Source organism: Ursus americanus, chromosome 30 (assembly GCF_024610735.1).
Source record: "Ursus americanus isolate L20-20 chromosome 30, mUrsAme1.1.p, whole genome shotgun sequence".
Lineage (NCBI taxonomy): Eukaryota > Metazoa > Chordata > Mammalia > Carnivora > Ursidae > Ursus > Ursus americanus.
Genome location: NC_142156.1, coordinates 5,972,635 through 5,988,194, shown reverse-complemented (window position 1 = coordinate 5,988,194; position 15,560 = coordinate 5,972,635). Strand labels below are relative to the sequence as shown.

Sequence of the window (15,560 nt, the reverse complement as noted above, 5' to 3'; positions counted from 1 at the left end):
GAGGGACCATTGCTATGGAAACCAGAGCGCGGGGCAGCGGGGAATTGTGGCTCCCGGTTGGTGACCGATCTTCTGTCTCCCCGAGACCCTCACCTGAGGCTTCGGGCGCGGTTGCTTCCTGAACGAACCTGCCCTCCCGCCCACGGGAGAGAGGTAAGACTGGGGGGGGGTCTTAATATCCAGCAGGCGAGGGAGCCCATTACAACGTCAACTCCCCAGAAAACCTAGGAGGCTCACCCCTGGAAGTGGCTCTTTGCTCTTGTCAATCCGTGGACTTCGTTCCACGCTTATAACCCAGGATTAATGAACGCCCCGCGGTGTTTGCCGACTTTTCCCACACGTGATGAAACTAGAAAGACCAGCTTTCGGACCTTGCTCTGTGACCCTAGACAGGCCCTTTTCTCCTCTCTACTTCACTTTCCCGTGTGTAAAATGGAGATACTAACTACAGACACCTATTATGTTGGCTTGAAGATCGAACCAGATGAAGGAAGCCAAAGGCTTTGTAGGCTATAAAATGGTGAAACTAATCACCACCATCCTCCCCCTCACGCTAAATGTTCTTCAAATCTTTGTGTCATTTCTTGAGGCAATCTTTGCAACTCCCTCGCCCCGAGCCTGAAATAAATGCCTTTATTCTTCATTCGCATAAGCCCTACATTTCAATGTCCCTAACAGCAGCAAGAATAGTTACCATTTATAGAGGACTTAGTCTGTGTCAGGCCCTGTGTTAAACACTTTACCTGGGGTTATCTCATTTCATCCTCAGAAGATCCTTGTTAAGACAGGCACTGTTATCCCTATTTTCCAGCTCTGTTGTGCCTGTAATTGCCTGTTTAATGTGTGTCTCTCCCACAAGACTTTGAGCTCTGTGAGAGGAGGGGCCATGACTGTCTTGTACATTTCAATATCCCCAGATGTTGAATCTCTTGACTAGCATGTAAAAGTGTCTCCTCCCATCACTACCCTCACCTTCAAGAGAAGTGTCTTCTCTGCACACTTTGTCACTGTGATGAATAGCAGTTTCCTCTATTCCTGTTGCCCACTGGGCACTAATGTTGGGAATCCTCAGTCCACATTTCTCTGGGTTTTTGGGTGATAAGGATCCATCATTTTGGGTGATGGAACATCCCTTAGCATTTAGGCTTTCAACTGAGTTTTAGGGAGCTTTTTCTCTGCCCCCACATGACCCTTGGCACCAACAGCCCCATCTGGCCTTCCTGGGGTGAGCCTGATGCATTTGACTCTAGGGCATTGGCTGGTAGGATTTCCTGTGTAGCCTTTGGCCTTCCTCTCCAGCAGCTTAGGAACCACGCTCACCTCCACCAAGCTCTTCCCCCAAATTCTAGACAAACAAGGCCAGAAAACTCATGCTTTCCAGAAGATCTCTGAGCTGGCAGAGTCGTGGTTATTGGCGTCATTCCTCATTCAACAAATATGTATCAAGCACCTACTTATATGGACACAGAACTTAGCATTGGTGATACAGTAGGAGTAAAGATAGTTACAGTGAATCCCAGTAGAACTCACAGACAAATCAAGACGAAACCACATCTTCAGGAAGCGGTAGGAAGAGGAGCACATAAGGCTCAGAAAGCCTGGAGCAGGGACTTGATTAAAGCTGGGGGAGGGGTATGGTTCCAAGAGGTTTCCCTCAGAAAGTGACCCTTAGCTAAGATCCCAAGTCCTCTGCTGAATGGAACAGATCAGGATCTGATAGACTTGTAGGGAAAAAGGGTTCTGGGCCAAGAGAGCAGCAAAAGCAAAGGCCCTGGGCCAGGGAGGACTTGGTATCCATCTGGCACTGCAAATGGCTCAGCCTAGCCAAGGCCCTTCAGGGTGGAGGAAAAGAGGCTAGAGATGGGAAGGAGCCATACCACAGATGGCCTGGACAGTCAGACCAAGGGGCTCCATCTCATCCTGACAGTGGGCAGCCAGTGAAATATATTAAGCAGGGGAACAGAACTCTGCTCCTCGTTTGTCTCTGCCTGATGAAGACTGCCATTTGGCCTCGAGAAGTGTGCTCTAACTCTGGTACTCCTGTTTCAGAAGAACATGTGAAAATGTGCTGTTTTTGCAGCTTTGTTCAAGACTGGGAGCGTAAAGGGCCTGGGATTTCTAGGAGAAAGCAGGGGTGTGCCCCTCCCTGGGGTGCATGCCATAGCCCTGCTGTGCACAGCGTCATGCTGGTATAGCTCGTCCACCTGATGCCCCTCTGCTTCTCTGGGAGCTGCTATGGGGCCGCTCATGCTGGCCTCCAAGAAGCTTCAGACGCCTTCTTCCCTAGGCACTCTCCTTAGAGGCAAGGTGCAGGAGCTTGGTTAATGATGTGGGACTCTAATTTGATGTCACTTTCACAGGGGCACATCCTGTCTCTTCAGAGGGATTCTTGGAGGGGGGATGCTAGGACCCTCCTCTCTCTTATACCACCAGTGACTCCTCATGTCACTGCTTCAGAGTCTCATGATTTGAGCATAAGGTCAGAACAGAAGCAAGACTGTGCAAGTGGCTCCCGCTTAGAGGGAGAAGAAGGCTGTGTGAACCTAGACAGAGAGGCCAGGGCACAGGTGATGGACACAGTCAGCCTGCCCAGCTAGAGATGTGGAGCCCCTCAAGGGAGGCCTTGACTTCCAGACTTGGAGATTAAGTTCTCTGGGTAGTTCTGCTGTGATGGTCAGAGGACCACCTTGGGGATCCTGTTACAGACCCATCCATTCATTTCCCAGAAATCCCCTGGGGTTGGCTCTCTGGCCCAGCTGGGCTCCTGCTGTCCTAAACATTCTCTCCCTCCTTGTAGTCTTCCATGGCACAGGCCGACAGAAAGATGTAGCCCTTGTGCCTCCTGGCCGCTGACCCACCGGCCTGATGACCGCGCCCCCGTGTACGTTTCCGGCTCGGTTCCGGCAGCCCTCGGCCAGCGGCCTCTCACAGGTCACCAGCAGCCTGTACCTCAGCAGTGGGGTGGCGGCCAACAACAGGCCTATGCTCGCCAGCAACCGGATCACCACAGTCATCAACGTGTCGGTAGAAGTGGTGAATACCTTCTACGAGGACATCCAGTACATACAGGTGCCTGTGGCCGACACACCGATCTCGCGTCTCTGTGACTTCTTTGACCCCATTGCTGACCACATCCACAGCGTAGAGATGAAGCAGGGCCGCACGCTGCTGCACTGCGCGGCTGGTGTGAGCCGCTCAGCTGCCCTCTGCCTCGCCTACCTCATGAAGTACCACGCCATGTCCCTGCTGGACGCCCACACGTGGACCAAGTCATGCCGGCCCATCATCCGCCCCAACAGTGGCTTTTGGGAGCAGCTCATCCACTACGAATTCCAGCTGTTTGGCAAGAACACGGTGCACATGGTCAGCTCCCCTATGGGCGCGATCCCTGACATCTACGAGAAGGAGGTCCATTTGATGATTCCACTGTGAGCCGTCCTGCCAGCCCCCGCACCCAGGTCAGAGGGGCAGATCTGCTGTGGACCCTCCACCACGATCTGAACTGAAACGTTCCACTTTCCTTGATACAGAAGAAACAGATGATACCTTTTATAAGGGCCAGAAAAAAAGGAAAGGTGCTGTAAACCTTAAAGGTGTTTTAACCTTATTATCTATATCTTCAAAGATTAATTCACCAACTGTACAATGGTGCAGAGAGGTTTCCTACCCTGGTAAGTGACGGCTCATGGCTGCTGGCCAGAGGGGAGAGTGAGGCCCGTGCCCAGGTCAAATGGCCTAAAGTGTTTGGCAAGCCTGGAATCCTGCTGCCCTCCCCCAAACCGACTAACCCAGGAAAGAGTCAGCCACAATTCCACTAAATTCTTTCAAACCCAAAGCCAGAGCCTTAAGCATCTTTGTGCCTCCTGTGCTGTTCACAGTAAGCGCGCCAGCCCACTAGGTAAGTGGCCTGCAGGTGGTGCTCCGGGAGTCCTGGGGGCCCAGGCCAACTCTGCTTCCACCTGCGACCCACAGGGGCCCAACTCTGGTTTTCTGGATTTGATTTACACATGACATAGTTTTCAAAGAAAGCATTCTACAGTATGAAATGTTTAAAAATATTTTCGATTTTGAGTGCTGTTGTCTCAAGTACCCTTGGCAGTCCCCTGCCAGCCTTCGATGAAAGGTGGCATTCGTTTCCTTCTTGGGGGCACATGTGGAGAGCAGGCCTGACATCGGGCGTCAGGGGTTCCTCTCACAGGTCTCAGTTTGAAAGGCTGGAGCTGCAGACCGGAATCTAGCCTTGTCACCTCCTCCCCACGTGATCCGGAACTCTTGGCACCTCAGCTTTCTCATCTGTCCAAGCAATGACAGCCCTTTCCTCACAGCATTGTCATGGAGATTCAGCGATTCCTTAACATGGCTCCTGGCCCGTGGTACGTGCTTGTGGTAGCAACTTTCCTCACGAATGATGCTTTGGCCCCGCTGGTCTGGATCAGCGCGGTCATCCTCATGGTGGCATTTCCCCCATCTGTGCACAGCCCTTCACTGTTTACCAACTGCTCTTCCAGAAAGTCATCCTGTGGGGGGAAAAAGTGGTTTGAGGCCTTTCGGACCCTACCTTGGAAGAGGCCTAGACCTCGTAGCCTTTTCAGAGTTCCCATTGTGTTTAATCCATATGTGACCAGGGGTCCTAAAGCAAGGAACACACTTTCAGCTTCTCCCAAAAGACCTTGTTTAGATTGCTGACCATTAATGCCAATGCTGGCTAACCACTGGGGTCCATGGGGACAAATGAATGGGCCCCACCTATAGGCCCTGAAATCCAGGATGGTTCAAAACCCCCAGGGGCCTGAGGATCTGACTCAAGACCAACTATTCTAATCCAGAGGTTTTCGGACGAGCGATATATGAAACAGACAAAAGAACAAGTGCTCTGTGACTCCAGAGGCCAGTGGAAGCCAAACGCCTTCTCCTTCCCAACCTACCCCACCCCCACACTTCCGTTGAGGGCATGCCCAGGGGTGTAATTTTAGGGTGCAGGAGAGAAGGAAAATTCCTGCTTTAGACTGACTTCTCGTTTTACAGGCGAATAAACAGACCCACAAACACCAGGGCCGGTGTGGCAGAGCCCCCACAAAGCAGCATTTCTGGAAGAAACCCAGATGGAAAATTTCTTTCATAGCCTTTTTAAAGAGAAATTGATTGGGACATATTTTATTTTCATTTTTAAAATTTTTGAATTAACATGCCATAAAATTAACTTTTTTGCATGTACAATTCTAACACATTTGTGTAACTACCTCTGCCATCAGGACAACGAGCAGTTCCATCACCCACAAAATTCTTTATGCCACCCTTTGTATTCAGACCTTCGCCCCGCCCCAGCCTCTGCCACATACCAATCTGTTCTCCGTTCCTATAGATCTGCCTTTTCTAGAATGTCACATACATAGCATCATAGAGGATGTAACCTCTGGAGACTAGCTTCTTTGAGTGTGTCTTTGAGATTCATTCCATGTTGCTTTTTATAGCTAAGTAGTGTTGCATTGTGGGTGACCACAGTTTTAATCACCCATTGACGGATATTTGGGTTGTTTCCAGTTTGGGGTAATTTTGAGTAAAACTGCTACAAACATTTGTATATAGGTTTTTACGTGAACAGAAGTTTTCATTTATCAAGGTATATACCTAGAAAGTGGGATCGATCAGTTACATGATAAAGGTTATGTTTAACTTTATGAAAAACGACCAGACTTCAGAGTAGCTATACTGTTTTGCATTCCACTGTGAGAGATCCACTTTCTCCCTGGTTTTTGGTACTGCCGATATTTTTTGTTTTAGCCACCCTGACAGGTGTGTGGTATTCGCTCTTTGTGGTTTTAATTCGCATTTTCCTGATGGCTAATGATGTGGAGCATCTTTTTATGTGCTTCATGGCCTTCCACATACCCTCTTTGGTGAAGTGTCTGTTCAACTCTTTCGCCCATTTTAAAATTGGGCTGTTTTCTCACTCTTGAGTGTTGAGAATACTTTATATATTCTGGATACAACTCCTCTCTCAGATAATAGATCTGTAAATTTTTTTTCCCAGTCTAGCTTATCTTTTTATTTCTCTTAGAAGTATCTTTTTTTTTTTAAGATTTTTTATTTATGTATTTGACACAGAGAGAGACAGCCAGCGAGAGAGGGAACACAAGCAGGGGGAGTGGGAGAGGAAGAAGCAGGCTTCCCAGCAGAGCAGGGAGCCTGATGCGGGGCTCGATCCCAGGACCCTGGGATCCCACCCTGGGCCGAAGGCAGACGCTTAACGACTGAGCCACCCAGGCACCCCTCTTCGAAGGATCTTTTACAGTGCAAAGTTTTTAATTTTGATGAAGTGCTATTTGCCAATTTTTTTCCTTTTATGGACTGTTGTTTTGGTGTCATGTCTAAGAACTCTTTGCCTAACCCCAGATCACAAAGATTTTCTCCGATGTTAAAGTTTTGAGGGTCTAAGTTTTTCACTTATTTTTATGATCCTTTGGTATAAGGTGTGAAGATTAGTTTGAGGTTCATATTTTTTCACATAGATATCTAGTGGTTTCAACTACATTTATTGAGCTGCCTTTGCTCCTTCGTATAGGTCTGTTTGGACTCTATTCTGTGTGATATATGCATCTTTCTCTTCACCAGTACCACACTGTCTTGATTTCTATAGCTTTATAGTAAGTTTTAAAGTCAAATAGTGTGAGTCCTCCAATTTTCTTTTTTAAAAAAATTGTTTGGGTTATTCTACTTTCTTTGCCTTTCATATAAATTTTAGAACCAACTTGTCTGTATCAACAACAACAATAATAAACTCCTACTGGGATTTCAATTCGAAGTATGTTAAATCTTTTAGCCAGTTTGGGGGAGAATTACCATCTTTACTCTGTTGAATCTTCCAATCCATGAATATAGTATGTCTCCCCATTGAGTTAGGTCTTTGATGTCTTTCATCTGTGTTTTGTGGTTTTCAGCACACAAATCTTACATATTTTACTGTATTTATACCTAAGTATTTCATTCGAGGGAGAGCATTGTGAAAAAAAATTTTAATGTTGGTTTCCAATTGTTCATTGTTGGTACTATATAGAGATACAATTGATTTTTGTGTGTTGACTTTGTATCCTGTGACCTTACTAAAAGCATTTTTGTAGATTCCTTGGCAATCTACATGTAGACAATCTTGTCGTGTGCAAATAGAAATAGATTTATTTCTTCCTTTCCAATCTGAATGTGTTTATTATTTTATTACACTGGCTATGACTTCCAGTATGATGATGAATATGAGTGATGAAAATGGACATTCTTGCTTTGTTTCTGATCTTAGAAAGTGTTCAGTCTTTTCCATTAATTATGATGTTAGCTATAGGCTTTTTGTAGTTAAGGAAGCCCTTTATTAAGGTAAGGAAATTAGGGAAGAGTAGGAAAGTATTTTCTCTCCTTCTATTTACTGAAAGAGATGTGTGAATTGGTGTTATTTCTTCTTTAATAAATATTTGGTAGAATTCACCAGTGAAACCATCTGGACCTGGAGATTTCTTTTTCAGAAGGATTTAACAATGAGTTCAATTCTTTTAGTGGTTAAAGGACTATTCGAGTTACCTATTTCATCTTGGGTAAGTTTTGGTAGCTTGTGATTTTTCAGAAATAGCTCCATTTCATCCAAGTCATCAAATTTATGCAGAGTTATTTGTAATATTCCTTAGTATCTTTATTATCTGCAGGGGCCACAGAGATATCACCTTTTCATTCTTCATGCTGATAATTTGTCTTCTCTCTTTATTTCTTTGTTACTCGGGCTAGAGGTTTATCAATTTTTAAAATCTTTTTAAACAACTACCTACCTTGTTTTTTATTTTCTCTGTTTTTCTTCCCTTTCCTACTTCATTATTTCTGTTCTTTATTATTTCCACAGTTCTGCTTCTTTCAAATTTATCTTGTTCTCTTTTCTAATTTCATAAGGTAGAAACTTAGATTACTGATTTCAGACCTGCATCCCATAAATTTCAATATGCTGCATTTTCATTTTTGTTCATTTGAAAATATTTTCTTTTCTTTTTTTAAAGATTTTATTTATTTATTTGACAGAGAGGCAGCAAGAGAGGGAACACAAGCAGAGGGAGTGGGAGAGGGAGAAGCAGGCTTCCCACTGAGTAGGGAGCCTGATGCAGGGCTCCATCCCAGGACCCTGGGATCATGACCTGAGCCGAAGGCGAACACTTAACAACGGAGCCACCCAAGCACCCCTCAAAATATTTTCTGATTTCTCTCGAAATGTTCTTCTTTACCCATGTATTATTTAGAAGTGTATAGTTTAATTTTTAAATATTAGAAATTCTACCACCATTTCTCTGTTACTGGTTTCTATTTAATTCCATTATGATCAGAGGACATAAGTTGTATGATTTTATTTTTTTCAAATTTGTTAATGTTTACCATGTAGGATGTGGTCTATCTTGGTGAATGTCTCATGTGCACTTGAGGGAAAAAAAACATTTTAGATAGAGTGGTCAATAAATGTCAGTTTATTGATCGATGATAATTGATGGTGGTTTCAATTCTTTTATACTTGTCCTGATTTTCTGTTTACTTGTTCTATTGATTACTGAGGGAAGAGTGTTGGAAGTATTTAACTAAAATTGTGGATTTGCCTACACCTCCTTTCAATTCCATTAATTTTTGTTTCATGTCTTTTGAAGCTTTGTTGTTAGGTACATATATATTTAGGATTGTTATGTCTTTATGGTAAATTGACCCTTTTTTTCAATATGCAATGTCTCTTCACCTTTCTTAATTTTTTGAAGTCTCTTTGATATGCCTGTAGCCACTCCAGCTTTGTTTTAAGTAATCTTTGCATGATATATTTTTTTTACATCCTAAATGGGTTTCTTGGGGCACCTGGGTGGCTCAATTGGTTAAGCATCTGTCTTTGGCTCAGGTCATGATCCCAGGGTCCTGTGATTGAGCCCCACATCGGGCTCCCTGCTCAGCAAGGAGCCTGGTTCTCCCTCTCCCTCTGCCACTCCCCCTGCTTGTGTGCTCTCTCACTGTCTGTCAATAAATAAATAAATAAACAAACAAACAAATAAAATCTTTAAAAAAAAGAAAAGAAAATGGGTTTCTTGAGACACCATATAGTTGGGGCTTTTTTTACATATCTAATCTGTCTTTTAATTGGTGTGTTTAGACCAAAATTATCAATATTTGGATTTAGGTCTACCATTTTGTTTTCTGTTTGCCCTCTGTTTTCCATTTGTTTCCCTTCTCCTGCCTTCTTTTGGGTTATTGAATATTTTTAAAGTATTCTGTTTTAATTTTATGTAGTTTTTTTAGAGATTACACTAGAGAATATATTATACCTACTCAACTTTTCAGAATCTATTTAGAATTAATATCTTAACCACTTCCCCGTGATGTTCAGTGGATACTGTATTAGTTTTCTCTTGCTGCTATAACAAATAACTATAAGCTCAGTGGCTTGAAACAGTACCTGTTAATATTTCACAATTTCTGTAGGTCAGAAGTCTGGTTGGGCTTAACTGAATCTTTTGCTTAGGGTCTCACAGGCCAAAATCAAGATGTTTCATAAGGCCGAAATTACGTGCGGGTTTTTGTTGTTGTTGTTGTTGTTGTTTTACTGGAGGTTCTGGGCAGGGTTCTGCTTCCAAGCTTATTGAGGTTGTTGACTGAATTCAGTTCCTTGTAGTTGTAGGACAAAGGACCCCATTTCCTTACTATCAGCTGGAGGCTGGTCTTTTCTCCTAGAAACTGCCCACATTCCTTCAAATGCTATCCAAGGGGTGGAGTCCCTCTCACACTTTGAATACCTCTGACTTTTCCTTCTGTTCCATGTCTCTGAATTCAGCCAGAGAAGATTCTCTGCTTTTAAGGATTTGTGTGATTAGATTAGGCCCGCCCAATAATCCAGATAATCCTGATTTTAAAGTCTGTAACCTCAATTAGATCTGCAAAGTCCCTTTTGTCATATAGAATAACATTCACTGTTTCCAGGAAATATGGCAGGGACATCTTTGGAAAGAATGGGCATTCTGCCTATCACAGTTAATTTTTATTGATCTGTCTTCAAGTTCACAGACTTCCCTCTATCATCTCCATTCTGCTATTAAGACCATCCAGGATATTTGCAAGTTTTTATGAATATAATTTCTTAGTTTTAAAATTTTCTATTTGGTTATTTTCTGTATCTTCTATTTTTCTGCTAAGTCTTTTTATCTCTTCATTTGTAAAGTTCTTTTCCAATAATTCCATCCAGGTCATCTCAGTGTTCAGACTTTCTTGGTTCTTTGTATGTAGAGTAATTTTGGATTGAATCCTGAACATTTTGAATATTATGGTTATGAGACTCTAGGTCTTGGTTAAATCCTATGGAAAATGATGAGTTTTTGTTTTAGGAGACAGTTGACCCACTGAGGTTCAGTTCTGATCTGCCCCCTGTGGACTGTTAAAAACAAGACTACAAGCACAAAATGGAGTCATTTATGCTAAGCCTCATGCCTCCAAACTGAAACTTAAATTAATTACAGTTCTGGCCCCACCAGAAATGGAATCTTAAACCAGTCGGTCAGGAGTTGCCTGATCAGGGCGCCTGGGTGGCTCAGTCAGTTAAGCGTCTGCCTTTGGCTCAGGTCCTGATCCCAGGGTCCTGGGATAGAGCCCTCCCTGATTAGCAGGGAATCTGCTTCTCTCTCTGCCCCTCCCCAACCCCATCCCCATTCATGCACACTCTTTCACTTTTTTTTTCTCTCTCTCAAAAATAAATAAATAAAATCTTTAAAGGAAAAAAAAAATGGAGTTGCCTGATCAGCCCTAGTTAGATAATCTGCCTGACACATCCTTGCCATTCCCTAAAGAAAAATAACTTTGCAATAACCTACCCACTTTTTTGCCTAAAATAACTTCCTTATACCTAATCCTTTCTGCTTATAAAAGTCTTTCATTTTGCGCAGCTCCTTGGAGCTCCTTTCTTCCTGCTAGATTGGATGCTGCTAGATTCATGAATCACTGAATAAACCACTAAGATATTTAAAGTCTACACAGTTGGGGCACCTGGGTGGCTCAGTCAGTTAAGCATCTGCCTTCAGCTCATGATCTCAGGGTCCTGGGATCGAGCCCTGAATCCAGCTCCCTGCTCAACGGGGAGCCTGCTTCTCCCTCTCCCTCTGCTAATCCCCCTGCTTTTGCCCTCTCACACTCTCTCTCAATAAATAAATAAATAAAATCTTTAAAAATTTTTAAAAATTAAAAAATAAAATCGACACAGTTGAATTTTGTGTTTTAAAAGGGCCATGGCTTCTGGTGCCTGGGTGGCTCAGTCGGTTAAGCATCTGCCTTCAGCTCTGATCCTGATCCTGGAGTCCTGGGATCGAGTCCCACATGGGGCTCCCTGCTCTGTGGGGAGCCTGCTTCTCCCTGTGCCTCTGCCTCTCATTCTCTCTCTGTCTCTCATGAAGAAAGAAATAAAATTAAAAAAAAAAAAAGTCTTTAAAAGGGCCATAGTTCCAATGTCAGTTCATTTTCAAAACTTTGGCAATGTACTTGAGATCTGTCCTGAGTCTGTGCCACCCGGGGGCCGGTCTGAAATCTGGTGGTCTACCTAGCTTACTTCTGAAAGTCACTGGAATACTGTTTAGAGTCAGATCCATGCATGGAGCCTAGCAGTTCACATGCAACTTTATGGGATCCATTTCTCAAGCTCCCTCCTCTCCACGATCCCCCCCCACACACACACATTTTCAGGTTTTCAAGCCACCCATTCCCAGGTCCTCCAGCTGGAAATCCAGACCTTTGGTCTCCCTGCTCTGCGCACACTTTCTGTGATTGGGTCTGCTGTGGAGCCAAGTGGACAGCATGAAGAGAGAAAACGCAATGGAAATTGCTTCGTCTGCCCCACACTCCCTCACTCCATACACACTTTTCAGGCCACAGTTCTTTTGGTCAGAGAGAAGGATTCCCCTCGGGATTTTAGGTGCTTTCCCAGCAGCCACTGCCATTGCTGCTGCCCTGAGTTTTAACTTAAGTATGAGGCTTGCCTGGGGGCAGGGCAAAAGAAGAGAAAAGGGGCGGGGGGGGGGGGGGGAGGATTTCCCTTACTTTGTCCTGAAGGTGCCCTCCTTTCTACTCCTCAGACCAGGAAGACAGGGCTTCTTGGAGATTTTCCTTCCATGCCCAGTGCACAGTTCCCGGAGTCACACTGCCTTTGAGACCAGGCCAGGAGACACAGGGACAAAAAACAAAACAGGAAGCTCACCGCCAGATTGTTTATACTCCAGTTCTGATTCCCTTCCCCAAACCACCTGCTACCATTTCGTTTTCAGAATCCTCAGAGAGCAGCTCCATTCGGTCCAGTGTTTTTAGTTGCATTTGGGGGAAGGACAGATGATGCTTACTCTATCTTACTCAGAACTGGAACCCTAAGAAATTTATTTTTAAAAATAGATGCCCATTTGCAGAAAAAGGAAAACAAATATGGTCCATCTACAATACTATCTTGAAGCAATAACCAAGTCAACATTTTGGTATAGTGGTATATTTCCTTTCATGCATTTTTTTTTCATAGTTGAGATATAATTTTGGATCCTTTTTAAATTATTCTTTTTATTTTCCTAATTGGTCGTGGTAGGATCAAGATTTCATATACTAAGTGGAAGAGGTTGAGATTGAGGGCTCTTGGGAGGGTCTAAGTCCTTTTCCCAAAGAGTTCGCTCTGTTCCTTGAAACTCGGTAGGGTGACCCTTTACTCAAACCACCTAGGAAAAGTAGGTCATATTGGCGCTTTCACATAATCCTGTAACAGGGAAGAATGAAATGATTCTCGCAGCCCAACATCCTGGATGGTTGGAGCAGGGATTCCAGGTCTCTGTGATTTTATGAAAGTCCAGAATTACTTTCTTTCTTTATGATGAATTTAAAAATTACATATGGTTTAAGAAGTTTCTGTGAAGTTCATAATACTCTGTCAGAGAAATAGTGACACGCTAGTGGCCCTGGGGATTTTCCTGAACAAGCTCTGTGAAGATGGTGATCTCATTACAAGCCCCAAGGACAGGTAGCTCTCGACCCCTAAAGCGCACAGCCCTGCTTACCTATATCCCGGGATGTTACATCCAAATGCCCTAAGAATCCATCAACCTCCACCTGCAGATTTAGGATCTGTGTCACTTATGAAGCCTGAAAGAGAGTCGAAAGGTGGATTTTCAACCTGTTTTATGACCTCAGGCAGACCCTGGAATTTTTCTGGAATTCTGCCAACTCTGAAAACTGGGAGTCACGATGGCATCTGTGGTGACCCTAAGGATGTGTCCCACAGACCTACAATTACAGAAAGTAAAACCAACCAAGGGCCGTGTGAAATCTATCACCATGTTTATGCTCAGGCCAGACTTCCCTCAGACTCCTTCTAGCCAGTTCCTGAGCACAGCAGGGAGACTGAGGCAGACCAATTCCTGGGAGAAGTGGGGCTCTACTGGTTGCCTTCTGTGGCTCAAGGGCTCTGATGGCCATGCCGAACCTTCCTCAGACCACAGCTTGGTCAGGAACACTTCCACGCAACCTTGCTCCCCTCTGTCCTCCACTCAGAGTCTGACTTACATCATGGTCTGACAGCTCTCCCAGCCTTCCCAGCTCCCTTCCCATTTTCTCTCACAAATGTTTGCCTTCATAAAACCCTTGCACTTTTCTTTCCATCTTGGCGTCTGCTTCTCAGAGGACCCAGAGTAAATCACCACCCTCCCCACCTCTCAGAGGTGCCAAGAGACACCCAAAAGCAGAAAGCTTTCAACACGTAAAAGCCTCTTGCCACAAATGTTTCTAGACTTCCCCTTGGCAAAACATTTGTAATGCTTTTCCCCTGAAGAAAAAAAAATATGTTTTGCTGACTGGGCTGGGGGATACCCAGCTGGCAACTTCTGTGAGCCTGGGCCAGGCCCTACATACCTCCGTACCTTCACACCCTGGCTCTGTTCTCTGGACCAGGAGCATGAAATGGCAGGAATTCCCCAAATTAGGAGATAAAGCCCTAGCCCTGCTATTCCCCTTTTGCATCAGATTTTTTGCTGTGGTCCGAATATTTGAAATTCATATGTTGAAAACCTAATGCCCAAGATGATGGTATTAGGAGGTAAGGACCTTGGGAGGTCATGAGGTCATGAGAGCGTACCCATCATGCATGGGATTAGTGTCCTTATGAAAGAGGCCCCAGAGAACTAGTTGCCCCATCTGCGATGTAAGGATACAAAAAAGTGACCCAGAAGAGGCCCCACACCCGACCATGCTGGCAGCCTGACCACAGACTTCCAGCCTCCAGAACTGTGAGAAAGAAATTTCTGTTGTTTATAAGCCACCCATCCTGGGGCATCTTGGTCCTGCCTCCTGAACAGACTAAGCTCGTCATCTTGGTCCTGCCTCCTCTTTGGGCTTCAGTTTCCTCGTATGTATGACAAGGATTGAACTAGATTTGTGGCTTTCAAACGGGGCTCGTGGGAAATTCAGCAGAGGTGTCTCAGGGTTGAGAGGTTTCCTCGCTCAGCTAAGGCGCCTCAGCTTGGGCTCCGGCATAAGGTGCTCGGGCAGGGTTCTTACACCAGAGAAAGTTTACATACAAAGAGAAATGCCCAGTCGGGGCAGCAGGGACTGCTGCACCAGAATCTACCCAGCTGGGATGCTGGCAGTGCTGAGAGGAGGGGCACATGATGGTTGCGGCTGTCAGGAGCGGGCCGAAGGAGGCCTAGATACTGGAAGGTTCCATCAGGCACAGGCAGCAAGGGTGGCCTCATCAAGCTGGAAGAATCACGGGGAGTGGGCTTGGAGACAGCAGAGCGTCCAGGGCATCAAACACCAGACCAGGGAGCCCAGACCTCCTCCTGTCTGCAAGTGGGAGCAGAGAAAGCAGCCCCCAGCCCTCACTGAGCAAACATTTGCCGAGTGCCCCTGTGGGCAGGATCGTATAGTATCGTATCCGGGAGGACACGGAGCTGTGCCAACAAAATCCCACGTGGAGCAGGAGACTCCGGGACTCACTCCCCATTGGCCCCAAGCTGTGTCCTCCTCAATCACTGACGCAACAAACATTCACTCACGTGGTAGCCAGCCTGAGCTGACCTCAGAAATCCCCTCCTCTTGGTATTCGTGCCTTTAGGGTAGCCAGGGTGGGAAAGCCCATACGGAAGAGGGTTGACCTAAGATATCAGAGAAATGACAGTAGTAGAGTTAAATAATACATGAAGATATTAGAGAAATGAGTGTGACTTTTGAAATTGGGTCACAAAGGACATTGTGGCTTTTTGCTCTCTTCATCACTCACTTTGAGAGAAGCCAACTACCATGTCATAAGGATACTCAAGATGCCCTGGAGAGAAGCCCACGCAGCAAGGAACCAAAGCCTCCTGCCAACGGCCATGTGGGCGACTCATCTTGGAAGTGGACCCTCCAGCCCCAGTCAAGCCTTCACACGACCGCAGCTCTGGGCGACATCCAGAACTATTCCACTAAGCCACTCCTCAATACCCGATCCACAGAAACTGTCAGATAATTCATGTGTGTTGCTCTAAGCTGTTATGTTTGGGGATAATTTGTTACCC

The 15,560-nt window shown here is 45.1% G+C and overlaps 1 protein-coding gene across 1 annotated transcript; it reads left to right on the top strand.

The window, feature by feature from the left end:
• The first annotated feature begins 24 nt into the window (after positions 1–24).
• Positions 25–8,506, top strand: DUSP18 (dual specificity phosphatase 18). The gene is made up of 2 exons (XM_045791367.2): positions 25–153; positions 2,798–8,506. Exon 2 carries the CDS (start codon positions 2,866–2,868, stop codon positions 3,430–3,432), a length of 567 nt encoding a protein of 188 aa, XP_045647323.1. The 5' UTR covers positions 25–153; positions 2,798–2,865; the 3' UTR covers positions 3,433–8,506.
• The last annotated feature ends 7,054 nt before the right edge of the window (positions 8,507–15,560 follow it).